Source organism: Hyperolius riggenbachi, chromosome 10, assembly GCF_040937935.1.
Source record: "Hyperolius riggenbachi isolate aHypRig1 chromosome 10, aHypRig1.pri, whole genome shotgun sequence".
NCBI lineage: Eukaryota > Metazoa > Chordata > Amphibia > Anura > Hyperoliidae > Hyperolius > Hyperolius riggenbachi.
The window spans coordinates 292,269,774-292,297,524 of NC_090655.1; the positions used below are offsets into that span (position 1 = coordinate 292,269,774).

Here is a 27,751-nt window from a genome sequence, read left to right on the forward strand (position 1 = left end):
TCCCCATTACACTGCCACTCATTATTCAGTCTCCTTATCCTAGTGCTTTTTATTAAAGTGGATCCGAGGTGAACTTTTCTCACTGCATAATTGTGTTCCTTTCCTATTGTTTATAGGGCATTCCTCAAGCCAAATACTTTTTTCTTTTAATACTCTAATTCACTGTAAACTAAACAAGACACGCCCACAGGTTTTCAGAGAGCCTTGGCAGTAGCAAGGGCTCATGGGAGCTCAGTCTGGACAGTAGGAGGGGGAGGTATTACTAGCCAGAGATTTCAGAGGCAGAGGGGAGGAGGGGGGATTAGGTTTTTTCTCACAGGCGGAGTGATCAAGATACAGGTAAGCCTGCCTCTGTGTAATGTTTACAAACAACATGTCTGCTGTCATTGTATCACAGGAATAATCAATCATATTCTATTAAAGCTGTTTGCAGATAGATTTGCTGTGTAAACCATCTAAACTGTAGATAAGATATATAGACAAGTTACTTGTTATAGTTAGCTTTTCATCTCGGATCCGCTTTAAAGTGCTCATTATTCTGACCCCCAATTTAGTGCTTAATTTTACAGAACCCCATTATAATGTGCTCTATTATACTTCCCCACGATGCCAAAGACCCCCTGCAGAGAACTCCTGGAAGCCTGATCTATAGGACCCGGAGCCTGGGGGAGGAAGCCTGATCTATAGGACCCGGAGCCTGGGGGAGGAAGCCTGATCTATAAGATCCAGAGCCTGGAGGAGGAAGCCTGATCTATAGGACCCGGAGCCTGGGGGAGGAAGCCTGATCTATAGGACCCGGAGCCTGGGGGAGGAAGCCTGATCTATAAGATCCAGAGCCTGGAGGAGGAAGCCTGATCTATAGGACCCGGAGCCTGGGGGAGGAAGCCTGATCTAAAGGGTCCGGAGCCTGCGGGAGGAAGCCTGATCTAGATGATCCGGAGCCTGCGGGAGGAAGCCTGATCTATAGGACCCGGAGCCTGGGGGAGGAAGCCTGATCTATGGGATCCGGAGCCTGGGGGAGGAAGCCTGATCTATAGGACCCGGAGCCTGGGGGAGGAAGCCTGATCTATAGGACCCGGAGCCTGGGGGAGGAAGCCTGATCTATAAGATCCAGAGCCTGGAGGAGGAAGCCTGATCTATAGGACCCGGAGCCTGGGGGAGGAAGCCTGATCTATAGGACCCGGAGCCTGGGGGAGGAAGCCTGATCTAAAGGGTCCGGAGCCTGCGGGAGGAAGCCTGATCTAGATGATCCGGAGCCTGCGGGAGGAAGCCTGATCTATAGGACCCGGAGCCTGGGGGAGGAAGCCTGATCTATGGGATCCGGAGCCTGGGGGAGGAAGCCTGATCTATAGGACCCGGAGCCTGGGGGAGGAAGCCTGATCTAAAGGGTCCGGAGCCTGCGGGAGGAAGCCTGATCTAGATGATCCGGAGCCTGCGGGAGGAAGCCTGATCTATAGGACCCGGAGCCTGGGGGAGGAAGCCTGATCTATAGGATCCGGAGCCTGGGGGAGGAAGCCTGATCTATAGGATCCGAAGCCTGGGGGAGGAAGCCTGATCTAGAGGATCCGGAGCCTGGGGGAGGAAGCCTGATCTAGAGGATCCGGAGCCTGCGGGAGGAAGCCTGATCTAGAGGATCCGGAGCCTGGGAGAGGAAGCCTGATCTATAGGATCCAGAGCCTGGGGGCGGAAGCCTGATCTAGAGGATCCGAAGCCGAACTTTCTCTTTCAGGGTCACATTTATGGCTAATTTGTTTTTTCTGGATGAACTTGATGGATGGATGTTTTGTTTATCAGCTAAACTAACTGTAACTATGGAGGGAAGTCGCCCTGTTGGGAACAAGTCCTTGTCTGTCCAACTTGCTGCAGGATTATGCAAATGTATGCAGCTTGAGAATCCACCAATCATATCGCCCCTCAGCATTATTCCATCACAAGTCAGCATTATTCTATCACTCCATCTTCAATCTGAGGCCTGCAAGGTTACAGAGAGCTCTGGCTACACACACTGAGCTTACACTGGCCTCATTCATTATAACAATGCAGTGTATGTATTACAGTAATCTGAGGCCTGCAATGTTACAGAGAGATCTGGCTACACACACTGAGCTTACACTGGCCTCATTCATTATAACAATGCAGTTTATGTATTACAGTAATCTGAAGCAGGTAACAGTACATCTAACATTCCATGCAGAGGAACACGTCACACTGTGGGGACAATATACAGCTGATATTCAGCACATTATCCAGAGGAATAACTTTATTAGCAGCTTTACACACAGGAGAGATACTTGGAGATGCATCAGATTTCCATTCTAATAGGATGTATTTTGTTACATAACACAGAATCGTTTCCATTAACAGCTTTCCACATTTGTCTACAGCAGTGATTGTAACACATACCAATAACCTGTCCCCCCCCCCTCCCTCCCAGAATTCCTGTATCTCACCTCAAGCCCAAACACCTGTATCCAATCATCTCCTTCTAATTTACATTTGGGGTGCAGCACTGAGGCATTGGGGTGTCTATAGCAGTGACGGTAACACATATAACAATAACCTGCCCCCCTCTCCACCACATAATTCCTGTATCTCACCTCCAGCCCAATCACCTGAATCCAATCATCTCCTAATTTACATTTCGGGCGCAGCACTGAGGCATTGGGGTGTCTATAGCAGTGATTGTAACACATATAACAGTAACTTATCCCCCTCTCCACCCCAGAATTCCTGTATCTCACCTCCAGCCCAAACACCTGTATCCAATCATCTCCTAATTTACATGTGGGGTGCAGCACTGAGGCATTGGGGTGTCTATAGCAGTGACTGTAACACATATAACAGTAACCTGTCCCCCTCTCCACCCCAGAATTCCTGCATCTCACCTCAACCCCAAACACCTGTATCCAATCATCTCCTAATTTACATTTGGGGTGCAGCACTGAGGCATTGGGGTGTCTATAGCAGTGATTGTAACACATATAACAATAACCTGCCCCCCTCTCCACCCCAGAATTCCTGTATCTCACCTCCAGCCCAGACACCTGTATCCAATCATCTCCTAATTTACATTTGGGCTGCAGCACTGAGGCATTGGGGTGTCTATAGCAGTGATTGTAACACATAACAATAACCTGTCGTCCTCTCCACCCCAGAATTCCTGCATCTCGCCTCAACCCCAAACACCTGTATCCAATCATCTCCTAATTTACATTTGGGGTGCAGCACTGAGGCATTGGGGTGTCTATAGCAGTGACTGTAACACATATAACAATAACATGTCCCCCTCTCCACCCCAGAATTCCTGTATCTCACCTCAAGCCCAAACACCTGTATCCAATCATCTCCTAATTTACATTTGGGGTGCAGCACTGAGGCATTGGGGTGTCTATAGCAGTGACTGTAACACATATAATAACCTGTCCCCCTCTCCACCCCAGAATTCCTGTATCTCACCTCAACCCCAACACCTGTATCCAATCATCTCCTAATTTACATTTGGGGTGCAGCACTGAGGCATTGGGGTGTCTATAGCTGTGACTGTAACATATATAACAATAACCTGTCCCCCTTTCCACCCCAGAATTCCTGTATCTCACCTCCAGCCCAAACACCTGTATCTAATCATCTCCTAATTTACATTTGGGGTGCAGCACTGAGGCATTGGGGTGTCTATAGCTGTGACTGTAACATATATAACAATAACCTGTCCCCCTTTCCACCCCAGAATTCCTGTATCTCACCTCCAGCCCAAACACCTGTATCCAATCATCTCCTAATTTACATTTGGGGTGCAGCACTGAGGCATTGGGGTGTCTATAGCAGTGACTGTAACACATATAACAGTAACCTGTCCCCCTCTCCTCCCCAGAATTCCTGTATCTCACCTCCAGCCCAAACACCTGTATCCAATCATCTCCTAATTTACATTTGGGGTGCAGCACTGAGGCATTGGGGTGTCTATAGCAGTGACTGTAACACATATAACAATAACCTGTCCTCCTCTCCACCCCAGAATTCCTGCATCTCACCTCAACCCCAAACATCTGTATACAATCATCTAATTTACATTTGGGGTGCAGCACTGAGGCATTGGGGTGTCTATAGCAGTGATTGTAACACATATAACAATAACCTGTCCCCTCCCCACCCCAGAATTCCTGTATCTCACCTCAACCCCTAACATCTGTATCCAATCCTCTAATTTACATTTGGGGTGCAGCACTGAGGCATTGGGGTGTCTATAGCAGTGACTGTAACACATAATAACCTGCCCCCCTCTCCACCCCAGAATTCCTGTATCTCACCTCCAGCCCAAACACCTGTATCCAATCATCTCCTAATTTACATTTGGGGTGCAGCACTGAGGCATTGGGGTGTCTATAGCTGTGGTTGTAACACATATAACAATAACCTGTCCCCCTCCCCGCCCCAGAATTCCTGTATCACACCTCAACCCCAACACCTGTATCCAATCATCTCCTAATTTACATTTGGGGTGCAGCACTGAGGCATTGGGGTGTCTAAAGCAGTGACTGTAACACATAACAATAACCTGTCCTCCTCTCCACCCCAGAATTCCTGTATCTCCCCTCCAGCCCAAACACCTGTATCCAATCATCTCCTTCTAATTTACATTTGGGGTGCAGCACTGAGGCATTGGGGTGTCTATAGCAGTGACTGTAACACATATAACAATAACCTGTCCCCCTCTCCACCCCAGAATTCCTGTATCTCACCTCCAGCCCCAAACACCTGTATCCAATCATCTCCTAATTTACATTTGGGGTGCAGCACTGAGGCATTGGGGTGTCTATAGCAGTGACTGTAACACATATAACAATAACCTGTCCCCCTCTCCACCCCAGAATTACTGTATCTCACCCCAACCCCAAACACCTGTATCCAATCATCTCTTAATTTACATGTGGGGTGCAGCACTGAGGCATTGGGGTGTCTATAGCAGTGACTGTAACACATATAACAATAACCTGTCCCCCTCTCCACCCCAGAATTCCTGCATCTCACCTCCAGCCCAAACACCTGTATCCAATCATCTCCTAATTTACATTTGGGGTGCAGCACTGAGGCATTGGGGTGTCTATAGCAGTGACTGTAACACATATAACAATAACCTGTCCCCCTCTCCACCCCAGAATTCCCGTATCACACCTCAACCCCAACACCTGTATCCAATCATCTCCGAATTTACATTTGGGGTGCAGCACTGAGGCATTGGGGTGTCTATAGCAGTGACTGTAACACATATAACAATAACCTGTCCCCCTCTCCACCCCAGAATTCCTGCATCTCACCTCAACCCCAAACATCTGTATCCAATCATCTCCTAATTTACATCTGGGGTGCAGCACTGAGGCATTGGGGTGTCTATAGCAGTGACTGTAACACATAACAGTAGCCTGTCCCCCTCTCCACCCCAGAATTCCTGTATCTCACCTCCAGCCCCAAACACCTGTATCCAATCATCTCCTAATTTACATGTGGGGTGCAGCACTGAGGCATTGGGGTGTCTATAGCAGTGAGTGTAACACATAACAATAACCTGTCCTCCTCTCCACCCCAGAATTCCTGTATCTCAACTCAACCCCAAACACCTGTATCCAATCATCTCCTAATTTACATTTGGGGTGCAGCACTGAGGCATTGGGGTGTCTATAGCAGTGAGTGTAACACATATAACAATAACCTGTCCTCCTCTCCACCCCAAAATTCCTGTATCTCACCTCAACCCCAAACACCTGTATCCAATCATCTCCTAATTTACATTTGGGGTGCAGCACTGAGGCATTGGGGTGTCTATAGCAGTGACTGTAACACATATAACAATAACCTGTCCCCCTCTCCACCCCAGAATTCCTGTATCTCACCTCAACCCCAAACATCTGTATCCAATCATCTCCTAATTTACATTTGGGGTGCAGCACTGAGGCATTGGGGTGTCTATAGCAGTGATTGTAACACATATAACAATAACCTGTCCCCCTCTCCACCCCAGAATTCCTGCATCACACCTCCAGCCCAAACACCTGTATCCAATCATCTCCTAATTTACATTTGGGGTGCAGCACTGAGGCATTGGGGTATATCTGTAGTAATGTAGTGAACATCAAGTTTTTTTGCAAATCTACTGCAAATGTTCACGAACCGGCAGTTTGCGGTGGGATCCATAGACTTAAAGAAAACCTGTAACGAAAAAAAGCTCCCCTGGGGGTACTCACCTCGGGTGGGGGAAGCCTCCGGATCCTATTGAGGCGTTCCCCGTCCTCCTCGGTCCCACGGCGGTGGTGATAAAGCTCCACGAACACACGGAGCGGCGGTGATGTAAATATTTACCTTCCCGGCTGCAGCGCAGGCGCAGTATCGGCTCTCCGCTCTGAGATAGGCGGAAATAGCCGATCGCTGTCGGACCGCTCTACTGAACAGGCGCAAGTCTCCTGCAAGTCTCCGGCGCAGTAGAGCGGACCCGACGGAGATCGGCTATTTTCGCCTACCAGCGCCCCCCGCTGGAGCCAAGAATAGGTAAATAAATCAGCGCTTGTCGGGGGAGGATTCCGGGATACCTCGGGGGGGGCCTGCGCTGGACTGCCTGCAGCTACAGGGGTGGGGGAAGCCTCATTGGAACCCTGAGGCTTCCCCCCCGGGGTGAGAACCCCCCAGGGGAAAATTTTTTTGTTACAGGTTCTCCTAAATGGCAGGCGAATGGCCGCTGACGATTAATAGCAGAGCCCCCATAGGTGCTAGAAACGCATACATTTAAAAAAGTTGTGGTCAAATTTGGGCGCGATTTATCGGCAAAAATAAAACAGCAGTAATTTAGAATAATCGATAAATAACGGTATGTGTAATGTAAAATCCTTCATTCTGATTATTACCGGTATTTTAACTAAATTGATTAACAAAATATACAGTTTTAAAACAGATTGAAGTTGATAATGAAAATATAATAGTGTTAAATATCGTAATGTAATTCAACAATACAGCTTAACCCAACCCTACTCTCACACAGAACTCTCCCTTGCTGGTGCCTAACCCTAACCACCCCCCCGGTGGTGCCTAACCATAACTATACCTAACCCTACTCTCACACAGGACCCTCCCTGTACCTATCCCTGACCCCCCCCTGGTGGTGCCTAACCATAACCACCCCCATAGAGGTGCCTACCCATAACTATATCTAACCCTACTCTCACACAGAACCCTCCCTGTACCTATCCCTGACTCCTAGACCCTCTGGTGGTGCCTAACCCTAACCACCCCCCTGGTGGTGCCTAACCCCAACAACTCCCATGGTGGTACCTAACCCTAACCCCCCCTTTCTGATGGTGCTTAACCCTAACCACCCCCATGGTGGTCCCTAACCAGGTGGTGCCTAACCCTAACCAGGTGGTGCCTAACCCTAACCACCCCCATGGTGGTGCCTAACCCTAACCAGGTGGTGCCTAACCCTAACCACCCCCCTGGTGGTGCCTAACCCTAACCACCTCCCTGGTATTGCCTAACCCTAACCACTTCCCCTGCATTAACCCCCTTTTACACATAGAAAGGACAATAATTTTAACAACACATTTTATTGTAAACTAATCATTACATAAAATGACATATTATCGTAATTACATAATTGCACATCTTAAAGACATATATAATTGTTTATTACCGTAATTACATCATTACACATCTTTATTTATCGTAATGTCACATATCAATATAATCAGCAAATATCAGACAATGAAAGTCTAGATTTAGTTTTATAAACCTCTATTTAGCAATCGTACTTTATTGATTTAAGTAAAATTTTGATATATCGCCAATGTCGCTGTTATGTCTTCAAACGTTCTGTTGTAGTACTTGTAGAATTACCCGTATTCCAGTAACAAGCGAAAGGTCGTGGCAGGCGGCAAACAGCGGAGGTCGAGGTCACAAGCCAAGGGTCAGGGCAGGCGGAGGGCAACGGATGGTCTGGGTCACAAGCCAAGGGTCAGGGCAGGCGGAGAGCAACGGATGGTCGGGGTCACAAGCCAAGGGTCAGGGCAGGCGGAGAGCAACGGATGGTCGGGGTCACAAGCCAAGGGTCAGGGCAGGCGGAGGGCAACGGATGGTCTGGGTCACAAGCCAAGGGTCAGGGCAGGCGGAGGGCAACGGATGGTCTGGGTCACAAGCCAAGGGTCAGGGCAGGCGGAGAGTAACGGATGGTCGGGGTCACAAGCCAAGGGTCAGGGCAGGCACAGAGCAACGGATGGTCGGGGTCACAAGCAAAGGGTCGGGGCAGGCAGAGAGCAACGGATGGTCTGGGTCACAAGCAAAGGGTCGGGGCAGGCGGAGAGCAACGGATGGTCGGGGTCACAAGCCAAGGGTCAGGGCAGGCAGAGAGCAACAGATGGTCGGGATCACAAGCCAAGGGTCAGGGCAGGCGGAGCGCAACAGAGTGGAGGTCACAAGCCAAGGGTCAGGGCAGGCGGAGAGCAACGGATGGTCGGGGTCACAAGCCAAGGGTCAGGGCAGGCGGAGAGCAACGGATGGTCGGGGTCACAAGCCAAGGGTCAGGGCAGGCGGAGAGCAACAGAGAGTTCTCCAAACTGTCAGATTGAACAGCAGTGCAGTTGAGGGCAGTGCAGCTTATGTACTGGTGAGGATCTGGATTTGGTGCCAGAAGTAATGCCTACGCATGCGCGTACTGTGTAACGGCGTAATGAACCGGACAGGACCACAGAACTCAGCGTATTCCCGCGCACGCATAAGGACACGCACTGGAACGCCGGAGGACGCCACCGCGGTGAGTATAACAGGCGCCCAAACATTTGCAAAGTTGGGTGAAAAATTACAAAATCGATAAATAACATTAAAGAAAGCCACGCCCAAATCTATGAGCGCTAGAATTAGCTGATGTGCTAGATTTGCAGCGTATGTTAAGGAGGAGAGCGGGAACAACAGGAAAAAAATGCAAGATCTTACAGTTTTCAAGAACATCAATATTAAATGTAGAGGAAAAAAGTAGCAAACTTAATGTTCAGAGTGTGGGAAATGTAAAAAAAAAAATTACATGGGGTCCCCCTCCCGAGCCTCTTTATCCCCTCGTCCCCCACGCAGGCTGGGATAGCCAGAATGCAGAGCCCCGACAACATGGGGTCATCACACCCTGAGCTATACCAGCCCGCATGGTCCATAGTATGGGGGGGCTCCGGGGGAGATAGGCGGCCAACCCTCCCCTTGTCATCCAGTGCCCTTGTCCAATCCATAGACAAGGGGCTCTTCCCCGCCTTCAGCTGCCCCTGGAGGAGGTGGGGCCAATGATGCCCGGGGGGGGGGGGGGGGGGGGGGCATGGTAGCATCTGAAAGTCCTCTTTAAGAAGGGGACCCCCAGAAACCAGCACCCTCCCCAGAAGACATTAGTATAGGGGTAACAAAGCCTTCTTGATATCTGAATATAGTCTTTCAGGTTTTAACAGAAACACCCTTTGAGTCCTTAAAAGATATCAGACAAACGACATGTAAGGTTTTGCAGCTGTCGGGGATCCCAGAATGCTGGCAGGATTGCAGCTCTCTAGTACAGAGCGTTACTGCCTTATAATGGAACTAGCGACCTTAGCAAATTTAAAAACAGGCTGAAGGTCTGTCTATCGCCGCCGCATGTCAGTGCACGTGTGCTGCGCACATGCACAGCAACATAAAGCACAGACCCAAGGACACAGAGACAGGAGTACGCAGGGACAGTTAGCTTTTATTAGGTAGGATATAGAATTCCTTGCGGATTACCTTCCCAAGATCTCTTCTATAGGAATCCACAGGTGTCATGAAATGTATCTAGTGTAACTTCCTTCTGTACCAATCTAGAGGAAATGGATGAATGTTCCCCACTATCTAGGTGTCAGATATTGTGTCATCTGATGCCTGAAGATTACATCTGTCTGGAGTAGATCCAGCTCTCTCCTAATCCTCATTTCTGAAACGTCTACAGCCAATCAAACTTCACAAGCCTCTGGATTCATCAGACAATTTCTCTAGCTTCCAAACTACACAGGAAATGACCAGCACTGACAGCGAGTACCCATCTGACCAGAGCTTCTTCACCCTGTGCAGAGGGGCCAGGAGCCACTACTGACCATGTACAAGGCTGCTGCCCCCTGAAGAAGCAGGATATGAGCACCCATCTGACACCCATCCTGTGCAGAGAGGCCAGGGGCCACTACTGACCATGTACAAGGCTGCTGCCCCCTGAAGAAGCAGTAAATGAGCACCCATCTGACACCCATACTGTGCAGAGAGGCCAGGGGCCACTACTGACCATGTACAAGGCTGCTGCCCCCTGAAGAAGCAGGATATGAGCACCCATCTGACACCCATCCTGTGCAGAGAGGCCAGGGGCCACTACTGACCATGTACAAGGCTGCTGCCCCCTGAAGAAGCAGGATATGAGCACCCTTCTGACACCCATCCTGTGCAGAGAGGCCAGGGGCCACTACTGACCATGTACAAGGCTGCTGCCCCCTGAAGAAGCAGGATATGAGCACCCATCTGACACCCATACTGTGCAGAGAGGCCAGGAGCCACTACTGACCATGTACAAGGCTGCTGCCCCCTGAAGAAGCAGGATATGAGCACCCATCTGACACCCATACTCCGCAGAGAGGCCAGGAGCCACTACTGACCATGTACAAGGCTGCTGCCCCCTGAAGAAGCAGGATATGAGCACCCATCTGACACCCATACTGTGCAGAGAGGCCAGGAGCCACTACTGACCATGTACAAGGCTGCTGCCCCCTGAAGAAGCAGGATATGAGCACCCATCTGACACCCATCCTCTGCAGAGAGGCCAGGAGCCACTACTGACCATGAACAAGGCTGCTGCCCCCTGAAGAAGCAGGATATGAGCACCCATCTGACAACCATCGTGCGCAGAGAGGCCAGGAGCCTCTACTGACCATGTACAAGGCTGCTGCCCCCTGAAGAAGCAGGATATGAGCACCCATCTGACACCCATACTGTGCAGAGAGGCCAGGAGCCACTACTGACCATGTACAAGGCTGCTGCCCCCTGAAGAAGCAGGATATGAGCACCCATCTGACACCCATACTCCGCAGAGAGGCCAGGAGCCACTACTGACCATGTACAAGGCTGCTGCCCCCTGAAGAAGCAGGATATGAGCATCCATACTCCGCAGAGAGGCCAGGAGCCACTACTGACCATGTACAAGGCTGCTGCCCCCTGAAGAAGCAGGATATGAGCACCCATCTGACACCCATCCTGTGCAGAGAGGGCAGGAGCCACTACTGATAATGTACAAGGCTGCTGCCCCCTGAAGAAGCAGGATGTGAGCACCCATCTGACACCCATCCTGTGCAGAGAGGTCAGGAGCCACTACTGACCATGTACAAGGCTGCTGCCCTCTGAAGAAGCAGGATGTGAGCACCCATCTGACACCCATCCTGTGCAGAGAGGTCAGGAGCCACTACTGACCATGTACAAGGCTGCTGGCTCTTGAAGAAGCAGGATATGAGCACCCATCTGACACCCATACTCCGCAGAGAGGCCAAGAGCCACTACTGACCATGTACAAGGCTGCTGCCCCCTGAAGAAGCAGGATATGAGCACCCATCTGACACCCATACTCCGCAGAGAGGCCAGGAGCCACTACTGACCATGTACAAGGCTGCTGAACCCTGAAGAAGCAGGATGTGAGCACCCATCTGACACCCATCCTGTGCAGAGAGGCCAGGAGCCACTACTGACCATGTACAAGGCTGCTGCCCTCTGAAAAAGCAGGATATGAGCACCCATCTGACACCCATCCTCTGCAGAGAGGCCAGGAGCCACTACTGACCATGTACAAGGCTGCTGCCCCCTGAAGAAGCAGGATGTGAGCACCCATCTGACACCCATCCTGTGCAGAGAGGCCAGGAGCCACTACTGACCATGTACAAGGCTGCTGCCCCCTGAAGAAGCAGGATATGAGCACCCATCTGACACCCATCCTCTGCAGAGAGGCCAGGAGCCACTACTGACCATGTACAAGGCTGCTGCCCCCTGAAGAAGCAGGATATGAGCACCCATCTGACAACCATCGTGCGCAGAGAGGCCAGGAGCCTCTACTGACCATGTACAAGGCTGCTGCCCCCTGAAGAAGCAGGATATGAGCACCCATCTGACACCCATCCTCTGCAGAGAGGCCAGGAGCCACTACTGACCATGTACAAGGCTGCTGCCCCCTGAAGAAGCAGGATATGAGCACCCATCTGACACCCATACTGTGCAGAGAGGCCAGGAGCCACTACTGACCATGTACAAGGCTGCTGCCCCCTGAAGAAGCAGGATATGAGCACCCATCTGACACCCATCCTATGCAGGGAGGCCAGGAGCCACTACTGACCACGTACAAGGCTGCTGCCCCCTGAAGAAGCAGGATATGAGCACCCATCTGACACCCATACTGTGCAGAGAGGCCAGGAGCCACTACTGACCATGTACAAGGCTGCTGCCCCCTGAAGAAGCAGGATATGAGCACCCATCTGACACCCATCCTGTGCAGAGAGGGCAGGAGCCACTACTGATAATGTACAAGGCTGCTGCCCCCTGAAGAAGCAGGATGTGAGCACCCATCTGACACCCATCCTCTGCAGAGAGGTCAGGAGCCACTACTGACCATGTACAAGGCTGCTGCCCTCTGAAGAAGCAGGATGTGAGCACCCATCTGACACCCATCCTGTGCAGAGAGGTCAGGAGCCACTACTGACCATGTACAAGGCTGCTGGCTCTTGAAGAAGCAGGATATGAGCATCCATCTGACACCCATACTCCGCAGAGAGGCCAAGAGCCACTACTGACCATGTACAAGGCTGCTGCCCCCTGAAGAAGCAGGATATGAGCACCCATCTGACACCCATACTCCGCAGAGAGGCCAGGAGCCACTACTGACCATGTACAAGGCTGCTGAACCCTGAAGAAGCAGGATGTGAGCACCCATCTGACACCCATCCTGTGCAGAGAGGCCAGGAGCCACTACTGACCATGTACAAGGCTGCTGCCCTCTGAAGAAGCAGGATATGAGCACCCATCTGACACCCATCCTCTGCAGAGAGGCCAGGAGCCACTACTGACCATGTACAAGGCTGCTGCCCCCTGAAGAAGCAGGATATGAGCACCCATCTGACAACCATCGTGCGCAGAGAGGCCAGGAGCCTCTACTGACCATGTACAAGGCTGCTGCCCCCTGAAGAAGCAGGATATGAGCACCCATCTGACACCCATCCTCTGCAGAGAGGCCAGGAGCCACTACTGACCATGTACAAGGCTGCTGCCCCCTGAAGAAGCAGGATATGAGCACCCATCTGACACCCATACTGTGCAGAGATGCCAGGAGCCACTACTGACCATGTACAAGGCTGCTGCCCCCTGAAGAAGCAGGATATGAGCACCCATCTGACACCCATCCTATGCAGGGAGGCCAGGAGCCACTACTGACCACGTACAAGGCTGCTGCCCCCTGAAGAAGCAGGATATGAGCACCCATCTGACACCCATACTGTGCAGAGAGGCCAGGAGCCACTACTGACCATGTACAAGGCTGCTGCCCCCTGAAGAAGCAGGATATGAGCACCCATCTGACACCCATCCTGTGCAGAGAGGTCAGGAGCCACTACTGACCATGTACAAGGCTGCTGCCCCCTGAAGAAGCAGGATATGAGCACCCATACTCCGCAGAGAGGCCAGGAGCCACTACTGACCATGTACAAGGCTGCTGCCCCCTGAAGAAGCAGGATATGAGCATCCATACTCCGCAGAGAGGCCAGGAGCCACTACTGACCATGTACAAGGCTGCTGCCCCCTGAAGAAGCAGGATATGAGCACCCATCTGACACCCATCCTGTGCAGAGAGGGCAGGAGCCACTACTGATAATGTACAAGGCTGCTGCCCCCTGAAGAAGCAGGATGTGAGCACCCATCTGACACCCATCCTCTGCAGAGAGGTCAGGAGCCACTACTGACCATGTACAAGGCTGCTGCCCCCTGAAGAAGCAGGATATGAGCACCCATCTGACACCCATCCTGTGCAGAGAGGGCAGGAGCCACTACTGACCATGTACAAGGCTGCTGCCCTCTGAAGAAGCAGGATGTGAGCACCCATCTGACACCCATCCTGTGCAGAGAGGTCAGGAGCCACTACTGACCATGTACAAGGCTGCTGGCTCTTGAAGAAGCAGGATATGAGCACCCATCTGACACCCATACTCCGCAGAGAGGCCAAGAGCCACTACTGACCATGTACAAGGCTGCTGCCCCCTGAAGAAGCAGGATATGAGCACCCATCTGACACCCATACTCCGCAGAGAGGCCAGGAGCCACTACTGACCATGTACAAGGCTGCTGAACCCTGAAGAAGCAGGATGTGAGCACCCATCTGACACCCATCCTGTGCAGAGAGGCCAGGAGCCACTACTGACCATGTACAAGGCTGCTGCCCTCTGAAGAAGCAGGATATGAGCACCCATCTGACACCCATCCTCTGCAGAGAGGCCAGGAGCCACTACTGACCATGTACAAGGCTGCTGCCCCCTGAAGAAGCAGGATGTGAGCACCCATCTGACACCCATCCTGTGCAGAGAGGCCAGGAGCCACTACTGACCATGTACAAGGCTGCTGCCCCCTGAAGAAGCAGGATATGAGCACCCATCTGACACCCATCCTCTGCAGAGAGGCCAGGAGCCACTACTGACCATGTACAAGGCTGCTGCCCCCTGAAGAAGCAGGATATGAGCACCCATCTGACAACCATCGTGCGCAGAGAGGCCAGGAGCCTCTACTGACCATGTACAAGGCTGCTGCCCCCTGAAGAAGCAGGATATGAGCACCCATCTGACACCCATCCTCTGCAGAGAGGCCAGGAGCCACTACTGACCATGTACAAGGCTGCTGCCCCCTGAAGAAGCAGGATATGAGCACCCATCTGACACCCATACTGTGCAGAGAGGCCAGGAGCCACTACTGACCATGTACAAGGCTGCTGCCCCCTGAAGAAGCAGGATATGAGCACCCATCTGACACCCATCCTATGCAGGGAGGCCAGGAGCCACTACTGACCACGTACAAGGCTGCTGCCCCCTGAAGAAGCAGGATATGAGCACCCATCTGACACCCATCCTGTGCAGAGAGGCCAGGAGCCACTACTGACCATGTACAAGGCTGATACCCCCTGAAGAAGCAGGATGTTTCTGTAAGACACTATAGAATAAATATGTTGGCTAAGAGAGATGTAAGATTTTGTTGCAGAGTGCTGCAGGTAATATTCCCTCCCTAATCTATTAGTCTTGTTTATCCTCTCAGGGGTGCTGTGCTGAGATGACCTGGGAAAGAGAACATTACTTAGCGGTAACACCTTTTCCAGGAATGGAAAGGACAGCACCCTAACAACCCGCCCATCATTGTATTTGTATTAATAAGTATGTGAGATATTATCCTGAGTGGTGTTATCTTTTCTATTAGCTGGCAGTGTGTGGGACGGCAGCACATATATACCCTGTGGCTAATCTGAATATTTTATCCCACTTCCTGTCCAGATTGGGGAGGAGAGGTTACCTCTCATGGGTGCTTTCCATTCCTGGAAAAGACATTAACAGTAAGGAATGTTATCTTTTCAGCACTTGCTTTTTACCAGGCTTGCTTGTTAAGCTAGAGAAAAGTGTTTTGGCTTCTATTTGCTCTTCAGGAGAGCTGTGGCTGCAAATCCTGCCTCATTTGCATAGATAAAGAGCTTATCTCCACTACACATGGTTTCCGCATGCAAATTTCCACATAAGAAGTACAACACGTTAGGGAATGGAGCTATTTCCATTTAATACGAATGTTTGGAAGTGATGCGGTGCATGCAGGTGGGGTCAGGATGCGAATCGCGGCTAAAGTAAGTCAAGGGGGGCCACATAGATTTGCGTTACAAATGCAGAAATTCACATTACGGAGGCGGATTTACCCATCATGCACATGTGACATATGCTATTGCTGGGCAGTTTTCAAATCACTGTGCGTATCTCCGCATAAAAACACACATATGCAAAACGAGTGTCCACATTAAATACCGGATACGTATTCCGTAAGAGATTCAATTGCGCGCAAGAGGAAAAAGGCTATAATAAGTGAACCCAGGCAAGTTCTAACAAGGCTTAGTACCAGCGGTGACATGAGGAGATGTTTATCTCACCGTGTCACCTGCGTTCTGAGAGTTTCATGTAAAGCAGGGGTAGGGAACCCATGGCTCGGGAGACAGATGTGGCATCTGGATCACAGACACATCAGTAGGGGCTGATTCACTAAGCTACACGGCTCAAGCAGCACAGCTTAGTGTGGCAGCGCAAATGCATTTTCTAAGTAGTGCACTGCTGTAGCATGCACCACTAACTTACTCGCGCTCCCCCCAAAATCAATGGCTGCTCCAATTGTCCCACTCTGGACCCTGTCAGGTGCAATGACTTTGTAAGACGAAAACCCCACACTTTGATTGGCCCAATAGGCTGCCTGTCACTTGACAGGCAGCCTATTGGGCCAAAGTGGGGGGATCTCGTCCTGCAAAGTGAATCAACCCCAAAGTCAGCTAGATAATTGTACAAGCTGTTAGTCGGTATTTCTCCTGTCTGGCGCTTGGGCAAATGGCTGATGTTGCTGAAATCCAAGAGAAGCTGAAGATGTGTGTGACACTTCCGCTGCCTGGAGGATCAACTGTGTACACATCACCATGGCAACAGGGACGTGAGCCCTACTGTCCCAGTTTGAAAAATATTGTAAGACTCCAGTGTTCTCCCCAGAAATATTTTCCAGCCGGGTGGCATGAAAAAGTAGCCGGGTGGGGACATAAGGTCACGCTGGGTGCTGCTGGGTGAAAAAGTAAAGAAACGCTGAATGGAGAAAAAGGGTCACACTGGGTGGGGTGGGAGTGGATCACGCTGGGTGGGTACAATTCGGCATAATGCTGGGTGCTGGTTGGGGGGGGGGGGGGGTAGTGAGATAACTATCAAGAAACAAAAATCGCATTGCAAACAATCCCAAAATGCTGTATGCAGTTTATTTGTGATTTACATACATCACAATTCTAGTGTGAATGCTTCCTGAGGGAAACTTTGTCATAGCGCTTCTCTGTTCGCTGGCATTCAGCAAAGCTCTGTAAATTCCTGGAAAAGTATCTTAGTGTGAATGGGGCCTTAGTACCATAGCCCCATCATTACATATATGACCTGACATTCACCACTCTCTGCATGCAATGTATTGCGACTCCTGCTGCTGGACATACACTAGGAGCAGAGGAGTGCTGACTTAAAGAAAACCTGTAACAAAAAAACCTTCCCTGGGAGGTACTTGCCTCAGGTGGGGGAAGCCTCCGGATCCTATTGAGGCTTCCCCCGTCCTCCTCGGTCCCACGGCGGTGGTGATAAAGCTCCCCTAACAGCGAGGATGTAAATATTTACCTTCCCAGCGCAGGCGCAGTATCTGCTCTCTGCTCAGAAATAGGCGATCGCTGTCGGGTCGGTATACTGCGCAGGCGCAAGTCACCTGCGCAGTGGAGGGGACACGACGGAGATCGGCTTTTTTGCCTATCTTCGTGCTGAGAGCCGCAATAGCACCCGCGCTAGAGCCAGGAAAGGTAAATAAATCGACGCTTGTCGAGGGAGGATTCCGGGACACTTCGGGGGAGCCAGCGCTGGATTGCCTGCAGCTACAGCGGAGGGGGAAGCCTCACTGGGACCCCGAGGCTTCCCCCTAGCGAGGTGAGTACCCCCTAGCCTAGGGGAACTTTTGTTTTGTTACAGGTTCTCTTTAAAGCTGATCACACAGGCAGGCAACAGAGTGTGACAACTCCAGAGACTTGCTAGAGGACCATGCTAGTTCAAAAAGCACAGTGATATGAGATACAAGTATTCTGGCTGAACTCAATGAACGTATGGCTTTTTTTTCCACCTAAAAACTGTAACTGCTGAGATAAGTCAGGCTAAATGTGTGCCATTGAACTTTTTGCCATTCATATTTGCCCATACTGAGAGCTGGATATCACAGTGATTTAACAATCACTGACACACAAGATGTCAGTCTGGCATGAAGTGCAGGGACACAGGGGGCAGAGTGAATGCTGCACCAGGTTCATATTACAGCCCCGTAAACCACTCATTAGCTCTCCCCTCACACTGAATGACCAGCGTGGTGATATGTTAATGAGCCACACTTATCTCAGTATTCCGGACATTCCTGTGAACGGAAGGAGCTGGGAAGGGGCTTTGTATCTGCTGCATAGATAATTGAGAAGGAGGAGAGCTTCTGTCCACTGCTGGGAGAGATCGGGTGACTCACCAAAAGGAAAGGCAATAGAGCCGTACGTTCTATTCTATAGTCAGCTCCAGCAAAGTTCCCCAGGTCTGACTCATCTGTGCTAGAAGCTTCCCCCGCCCCTCCTCGCTGCTGATAGGAAGGAGCTGAGGAGGAGGGCGGAGATGTGTCTCTGCACTCAGCGCTGCCTGTCTGATTCAAAACTACGCAGAGGAAAGAGACTCTGCTTTTACACTCGGAGGCTAATCAAATCAGCCGGGCGGGAACAGAGACCCAGGTGGGCGCTCCGCCCGGGTAATAGGCTCTGGGGAGAACACTGGGCTCTTACGGAATTACATTTAACCACTCGACCACTGAGGGGTTTTACCCCTTGAGCACCAGATCAATTTTCACCTTTCAGCGCTCCTTCCATTCATTTGTCTATAACTTTATCATTACTTATCACAATGAAATGAACTATGTCACCAATCAGGCTTTCTTTAGGTGAGACATTATGCCAAGAATTATTTTATTCTAAATGTGTTTTAATGGGAAAATAGCAAAAAAAATGTGGAAAAAAATTATATTTCAGTTTTCAGCCATTATAGTTTTTAAATAATGCATGCTACTGTAATTAAAATCCATGAAATTTGCCAATTTGTCCCGGTTATTACACCATTTAAATTATGTCCCTATCACAATGTTTGGCGCATTTGGAAATAAAGGTGCATTTTTTTTCAGTTTTGCATCCATCCCTAATTACAAGCCCATAGTTTATAAAGTAACAGTGTTATACCCTCCTGACATAAATATTTAAAAAGTTCAGTGCCTAATGTTTTTTTTTATTGTAATTTAGTTTTTTTATTACAAAAAAAAAAAAAATGGTAACAATTGGGGAGTGTGGGAGTTAATGAGTTAATTTATAATGTAAAATAATGTACTGTATTTGTATATGAAAAATGCTTATGACTGTAGTTTTACTATTTGGCCACAAGATGGCCACAGTAATTTTTTGTAAATGCGTCCTGCAAGCGTAGGAAGTATGCTTGCAGGAAGTTCAGGGAGGATGGGAAACTTTTTTTTTTCACAATTTTTCCCATTCATTGATCTCCGGGCGGCGGCGTGCACGAGCAAGCAGGAACGCGGTCAGCGGCGGGGATGCGTGTATCTACACCCCTGGTGGTCAAAGGGTGTTTAAAGGGGCGTAGATACACGCATCCATGGTGGTAAAGTGGTTAAAATAAGTGAAGTTTATGGCTCTCAGCCAAAAAAGTTCCTGACCCCTGATGTAGAAGGAAACATATGTCCAAAACATTTCCCACCCTCAACACAAATGTCAGACAAGCAGAAATGTACGCTTCTCCCCAGTGTGACATCTGTCGTGTGTTACAAGCTCGGATTTATTTACAAAACATTTCCCACACTCAGCACATCATTAGGGCTTCACAGCAGTGTGACGTCTCTTATGTTTTAGAAGGGTTCCTTTCTCTCTAAAACATTTCCCACACTCAGCACATGAAAAGGGCTTCTCACCAGTGTGAGATCTCTCATGTTTGACAAGGCTTCCTTTCTGGCCAAAACATTTCCCACACTCAGCACATGAAAAGGGCTTCTCACCAGTGTGAGATCTCTTATGTATTGAAAGATGTCCTTGCTGTCCAAAACATTTCCCACACTCAGCACATGAAAAGGGCTTCTCACCAGTGTGAGATCTCTCATGTTTGACAAGGCTTCCTTTCTGTCCAAAACATTTCCCACACTCAGTACATGAATAGGGCTTCTCACCAGTGTGAGTTCTCTCATGTTTGACAAGGTCTGATTTCTGCCCAAAACATTTCCCACATTCAGCACATGAAAAGGGCTTTTCACCAGTGTGAGATCTCTCATGTATGACAAGCAGTGATTTCTGTGCAAAACATTTCCCACACTCTGCACACGAATAGAGCTTCTCACCAGTGTGTGATCTCTCATGTCTGACAAGGTCCGATTTAGACCCAAAACATTTCCCACACTCTTTACATGAATATGGCTGCTCCCCAGTGTGAGATCTCTCATGGATAATAAGTTGTGATTTCTGTGCAAAACATTTCCCACACTCTTTACATGAATATGGCTGCGCCCCAGTGTGAGATCTCTGATGGATAATAAGTTGTGATTTATGCGCATAACATTTCCCACACTCAGCACATGCATAGGGCTTCTCTCCAGTGTGAGATCTCTGATGTTTGACAAGCTGTGATTTAGACCCAAAAGATTTCCCACACTCTGCACATGAAAATGGCTTCTCCCCAGTGTGAGATCTCTCATGGATAATAAGTTGTGATTTATGTGCAAAACATTTCCCACACTCTGTACATGAATAGGGCTTCTCACCAGTGTGACATCTCTCATGTGCGACAAGGTCTGATTTCTGTCCAAAACATTTCCCACACTCAACACATGAAAAGGGCTTCTCCCCAGTGTGAGTTCTCTCATGTGTGACAAGATGTGATTTATCTGCAAAACATTTCCCACACTCAGCACATGAAAAGGGCTTCTCACCAGTGTGGGATCGCTCATGCCTGACAAGGTTTGCTTTATCTGTAAAACATTTCCCACACTCAGCACAAGAATATGGCTTCTCACCAGTGTGAGATCTCTCATGTCTGACAAGGTTTATTTTAATTGAAAAGCATTTCCCACACTCAGCACATGAATAGGGCTTCTCACCAGTGTGAGATCTCTCATGTTTGACAAGGTTTGATTTAAAACCAAAACATTTCCCACACTCAGCACATGAATAGGGGTTCTCACCAGTGTGAGATCTCTTATGTGAGACCAGAAGGTATTTCTGAACAAAACATTTCCCACACTCAGCACATGAATACGGCTTCTCTCCAGTGTGAGTTCTCACATGACTGACAAGATTTGATTTCCGCACAAAACATTTCCCACACATGGAACGGGAATAAGACCCTCCAGCAGGGGGAGAGCTGTGCTGGGTATGAGGCCCCTCAGGTTTAGACAGGTGAGGAGGGTCTGGGGGAATATTTGGGGTCACCAGGATATCTGCAGGAAACTCTTGTCCAGTGACATCATCATCCGTTGTACAGTCTGTGGATACAGAGAGACGAGTCTCTGAGAGGTTCCTGATGCCGGGACTCTGCCCTGAAAATAAAGAAACATCATTACTTCCTGTTAGAGAATTCTGAGGGGAGGAGCAATTATCATTAGGGAGGGTCAGTGAGCTGCTGATAATTCCAACTTGGTGTAAAGTCAGGGGCAGCATCCACAAAGCAGTACCACATGCTGTAATGCAGAAAACAACTGATCTTACTGAGCATTTAGTGACATGTCAATTCACTAAGACTGTCACTGCTTGCCGAGCTGAAATTCCCGAGCAGTGAGGTAAATTACTGACTTATGCAGTAAACACCTCAATGCATGTCAGTAAAATGTCAATTCACAAAGCTTAAAAGATGCGATAAAGTCCAGAAACATGTTCTGTAATTACCGGCAGCTCTGAGGTGAAAACCAGAAAGCAAAATTCCATGATTGGCAAGAGAAGAGAACCAATAGGAACAGCCTCCGCCTCCTGCTACTCCCTGTGATATGCTGTGACACCTTCTCAGGAGGAACAAGCCCCTCCCCCAGGCTGCAGAGCAGAGAGCCAATAGGAACAGCCCCGCCTCCTGCTACTCCCTGTGTTATCCTGCCACACCTTCTCAGGAGGAACAAGCCCCTCCTCCCCAGGCTGCAGAGCAGAGAGCCAATAGGAACAGCCTCCGCCTCCTGCTACTCCCTGTGATATGCTGTGACACCTTCTCAGGAGGAACAAGCCCCTCCCCCCGCAGGCTGCAGAGCAGAGAGCCAATAGGAACAGCCTCCATCTCCTGCTACTCCCTGTGATATGCTGTGACACCTTCTCAGGAGGAACAAGCCCCTCCCCCAGGCTGCAGAGCAGAGAGCCAATAGGAACAGCCCCGCCTCCTGCTACTCCCTGTGTTATCCTGCCACACCTTCTCAGGAGGAACAAGCCCCTCCTCCCCAGGCTGCAGAGCAGAGAGCCAATAGGAACAGCCTCCGCCTCCTGCTACTCCCTGTGATATGCTTTGACACCTTCTCAGGAGGAACAAGCCCCTCCCCCAGGCTGCAGAGCAGAGAGCCAATAGGAACAGCCCCGCCTCCTGCTACTCCCTGTGTTATCCTGCCACACCTTCTCAGGAGGAACAAGCCCCTCCTCCCCAGGCTGCAGAGCAGAGAGCCAATAGGAACAGCCTCCGCCTCCTGCTACTCCCTGTGATATGCTGTGACACCTTCTCAGGAGGAACAAGCCCCTCCCCCAGGCTGCAGAGCAGAGAGCCAATAGGAACAGCCCCGCCTCCTGCTACTCCCTGTGTTATCCTGCCACACCTTCTCAGGAGGAACAAGCCCCTCCTCCCCAGGCTGCAGAGCAGAGAGCCAATAGGAACAGCCTCCGCCTCCTGCTACTCCCTGTGATATGCTTTGACACCTTCTCAGGAGGAACAAGCCCCTCCCCCCAGGCTGCAGAGCAGAGAGCCAATAGGAACAGCCCCGCCTCCTGCTACTCCCTGTGTTATCCTACCACACCTTCTCAGGAGGAACAAGCCCCTCCCCCCAGGCTGCAGAGCAGACAGCCAATAGGAACAGCCTCCGCCTCCTGCTACTCCCTGTGATGTGCTGTGACACCTTCTCAGGAGGAACAAGCCCCTCCCCGCAGGCTGCAGAGCAGAGAGCCAATAGGAAAAGCCTCCGCCTTCCGCTACTCCCTGTGATATGCAGTGACACCTTCTCAGGAGGAACAAGCCCCTCCCCCCCAGGCTGCAGAGCAGAGAGCCAATAGGAACAGCCTCCGCCTCCTGCTACTCCCTGTGATATGCTGTGACACCTTCTCAGGAGGAACAAGCCCCTCCCCCCCCAGGCTGCAGAGCAGAGAGCCAATAGGAACAGCCTCCGCCTCCTGCTACTCCCTGTGATTATGCTGCGACACCTTCTCAGGAGGAACAAGTGCCTCCCTCCCCCCAGGCTGCAGAGCAGAGAACCAATAGGAACAGCCTCCGCCTCCTGCTACTCCCTGTGATATGCTGTGACACCTTCTCAGGAGGAACTAGCCCCTCCCCCCAGGCTGCAGAACAGAGAGCCAATAGGAACAGCCACCGCCTCCTGCTACTCCCTGTGATATGCTGCGACACCTTCTCAGGAGGAACAAGCCCCTCCCCCCAGGCTGCAGAGCAGAGAGCCAATAGGAACAGCCTCCACCTCCTGCTACTCCCTGTGATATGCTGTGACACCTTCTCAGGAAGAACAAGCCCCTCCCCCCAGGCTGCAGAGCAGACAGCCAATAGGAACAGCCTCCATCTCCTGCTACTGCCTGTGATCTGCTGTGACACCTTCTCAGGAGGAACAAGCCCCTCCCCCAGGCTGCAGAGCAGAGAGCCAATAGGAACAGCCTCCGCCTCCTGCTACTGCCTGTGATATGCTGCGACACCTTCTCAGGAGGAACAAGCCCCTCCCTCCCCCCAGGCTGCAGAGCAGAGAGCCAATAGGAACAGCCTCCGCCTCCTGCTACTCCCTGTGATGTGCTGTGACACCTTCTCAGGAGGAACAAGCCCCTCCCCGCAGGCTGCAGAGCAGAGAGCTAATAGGAACAGCCTCCGCCTCCTGCTACTCCCTGTGATATGCTGTGACACCTTCTCAGGAGGAACAAGCCCCTCCCCCCCAGGCTGCAGAGCAGAGAGCCAATAGGAACAGCCTCCGCCTCCTGCTACTCCCTGTGATATGCTGTGACACCTTCTCAGGAGGAACAAGCCCCTCCCCCCCCAGGCTGCAGAGCAGAGAGCCAATAGGAACAGCCTCCATCTCCTGCTACTCCCTGTGATATGCTGTGACACCTTCTCAGGAGGAACAAGCCCCTCCCCCCAGGCTGCAGAGCAGAGAGCCAATAGGAACAGCCTCCGCCTCCTGCTACTCCCTGTGATATGCTGTGACACCTTCTCAGGAGGAACAAGCCCCTCCCCCCAGGCTGCAGAGCAGAGAGCCAATAGGAACAGCCCCGCCGCCTGCTACTCCCTGTAATATGCTGCCACATCTTCTCAGGAGGAACAAGCCCCTCCCCCCCAGGCTGCAGAGCAGAGAGCCAATAGGAACAGCCTCCGCCTCCTGCTACTCCCTGTGATATGCTGCGACACCTTCTCAGGAGGAACAAGCCCCTCCCCCAGGCTGCAGAGCAGAGAACCAATAGGAACAGCCTCCGCCTCCTGCTACTCCCTGTGATATGCTGCCACACCTCAGGAGGAACAAGCCCCTCCTCCCCAGGCTGCAGAGCAGAGAGCCAATAGGAACAGCCCCGCCGCCTGCTACTCCCTGTGATATGCTGTGACACATTCTCAGGAGGAACAAGCCCCTCCCCCAGGCTGCAGAGCAGAGAGCCAATAGGAACAGCCTCCATCTCCTGCTACTCCCTGTGATATGCTGTGACACCTTCTCAGGAGGAACAAGCCCCTCGCCCCAGGCTGCAGAGCAGAGAGCCAAAAGGAGCAGCCCCGCCTCCTGCTACTCCCTGTGATATGCTGTGACACCTTCTCAGGAGGAACAAGCCCCTCCACCCCCAGGCTGCAGAGCAGAGAGCCAATAGGAACAGTCTCCACCTCCTGCTACTCCCTGTGATATGCTGTGACACCTTCTCAGGAGGAACAAGCCCCTCCCCCAGGCTACAGAGCAGAGAGCCAATAGGAACAGCCTCCGCCTCCTGCTACTCCCTGTAATATGCTGCCACACCTTCTCAGGAGGAACAAGCCCCTCCCCCCAGGCTGCAGAGCAGAGAGCCAATAGGAAAAGCCTCCGCCTTCCGCTACTCCCTGTGATATGCTGTGACACCTTCTCAGGAGGAACAAGCCCCTCCCCCCGCAGGCTGCAGAGCAGAGAGCCAATAGGAACAGCCTCCGCCTCCTGCTACTCCCTGTGATATGCTGCCACACCTTCTCAGGAGGAACAAGCCCCTCCCCCCCAGGCTGTAGAGCAGAGAGCCAATAGGAACAGCCTCCATCTCCTGCTACTCCCTGTGATATCCTGCCACACCTTCTCAGGAGGAACAAGCCCCTCCCCCAGGCTGCAGAGCAGAGAACCAATAGGAACAGCCTCCGCCTCCTGCTACTCCCTGTGATATCCTGCCACACCTTCTCAGGAGGAACAAGCCCCTCCCCCCAGGCTGCAAAGCAGAGAGCCAATAGGAACAGCCTCCGCCTCCTGCTACTCCCTGTGATATGCTGTGACACCTTCTCAGGAGGAACTAGCCCCTCCCTCCGCAGGCTGCAGAGCAGAGAGCCAATAGGAACAGCCTCCGCCTCCTGCTAATCCCTGTGATATGCTGCGACACCTTTTCAGGAGGAACAAGCCCCTCCTCCCAGGCTGCAGAGCAGAGAGCCAATAGGAACAGCCTCCGCCTCCTGCTACTCCCTGTGATATGCTGTGACACCTTCTCAGGAGGAACTAGCCCCTCCCTCCGCAGGCTGAAGAGCAGAGAGCCAATAGGAACAGCCTCCGCCTCCTGCTAATCCCTGTGATATGCTGCGACACCTTCTCAGGAGGAACAAGCCCCTCCTCCCCAGGCTGCAGAGCAGAGAGCCAATAGGAACAGCCCCGCCTCCTGCTACTCCGTTATCCTGCCACACCTTCTCAGGAGGAACAAGCCCCTCCCCCCAGGCTGCAGAGCAGAGAGCCAATAGGAACAGCCTCCGCCTCCTGCTACTCCCTGTGATATGCTGCGACACCTTCTCAGGAGGAACAAGCCCCTCCCTCCCCCAGGCTGCAGAGCAGAGAGCCAATAGGAACAGCCTCCATCTCCTGCTACTCCCTGTGATATCCTGCCACACCTTCTCAGGAGGAATAAGCCCCTCCCCCCAGGCTGCAGAGCAGAGAGCCAATAGGAACAGCCTCCACCTCCTGCTACTTCCTGTGATATGCTGTGACACCTTCTCAGGAGGAACAAGCCCCTCCCCCCAGGCTGCAGAGCAGAGAGCCAATAAGAACAGCCTCCGCCTCCTGCTACTCCCTGTGATGTGCTGTGACACCTTCTCAGGAGGAACAAGCCCCTCCCCCAGGCTGCAGAGCAGAGAGCCAATAGGAACAGCCTCCGCCTCCTGCTACTCCCTGTGATGTGCTGTGACACCTTCTCAGGAGGAACTATCCCCTCCCCAGGCTGCAGAGCGCCAATAAGAACAGCCTCCGCCTCCTGCTACTCCCTGTGATATGCTGTGACACCTTCTCAGGAGGAACAAGCCCCTCCCCCAGGCTGCAGAGCAGAGAGCCAATAGGAACAGCCTCCGCCTCCTTCTACTCCCTGTGATATGCTGTGACACCTCAGTAGGAACAAGCCACCCCCCCAGGCTGCAGAGCAGAGACACAAAAGAGGTTTCCCCTGCAGCCCTTCCGACATTTAACCTTTTAGGTTCCTGTTTGAAGATGCGGAGGAGCAAGTGGGGGGAATCATCTAAGTATGGCATGTTTAATGTTTATTGAGAGTTCATCTAAACTCTGGCTTTTAGATAAAATGTTAAAGGCTACTAGACAGATTCAGAGGGAGTAGAACAAACATTATTAGAACATGTAAATCTACAGGGATTCTGGGGAAGCCTTTTACTATTAAAACGTCATCAGTTATTGAGAGAACAGCATGGAACTGTTACCACACAGGTCTTTTTCTGTAAATGACCGAACTTCTACCGCACCTGTGTAAATCTTTGTGAATGCTTAAAAGAAAAAGACCTCATTTGGAAATTTCCTGACCATGGTGTTTTTTTTACCACCCAAAGCTTTGTGAATGCTGCACAATACGGATTAGAAATGGCCCAGATACAGCAGCTGCATAACATTGCATATAATTAGCAGGGCTGTGGAGTGGAGGAGTCGGAGCAATTTTGGGGCACCTGGAGTCGTACAGAAATGTTCCAACTCCTAATAAATGTAAACCTTTAATAAAAATAATAATATAACATATTCTATGTCTCAGATAATAGTCATCAGAAAGGATTTGTATATACAGGATCTTCTAAAAATTAGCATATTGTGATTAAGTTCATTATTTTCTGTAATGTACTGATACACATTATACTTTCATATATTTTAGATTCAAATACACACAACTGAAGTAGTTCAAGCCTTTTATTGTTTTAATATTGATGATTTTGGCATACAGCTCATAAAAACCCAAATTTCCTATCTCAAAAAATTAGCATATTTCATCCGACCAATAAAAGAAAAGTGTTTTTAAAAACAAAAAAAGTCAACCTTCAAATAATTATGTTCAGTTATGCAGCCAATACTTGGTCGGGAATCCTGTTGCAGAAATGACTGCTTCAATGCGGCGTGGCATGGAGGCAATCAGCCTGTGGCACTGCTCAGGTGTTATGGAGGCCCAGGATGCTTCAATAGTGGCCTTAAGCTCAGCCAGAGTGTTGGG

The 27,751-nt window shown here is 50.8% G+C and overlaps 1 protein-coding gene across 1 annotated transcript in view; it reads right to left on the reverse strand.

The window, feature by feature from the left end:
• Positions 1–27,751, reverse strand: part of LOC137535612 (zinc finger protein 585A-like) — a 63,931-nt gene that overhangs the window by 16,239 nt on the left and 19,941 nt on the right. Inside the window, exons 2-3 of the mRNA XM_068257467.1 lie at positions 19,803–21,441; position 19,717 (exon numbers count right to left, since the gene is read on the reverse strand). Coding sequence (XP_068113568.1) covers position 19,717; positions 19,803–21,441 — 1,640 coding nt within the window. The remainder of the gene's footprint in view (positions 1–19,716; positions 19,718–19,802; positions 21,442–27,751) is intronic.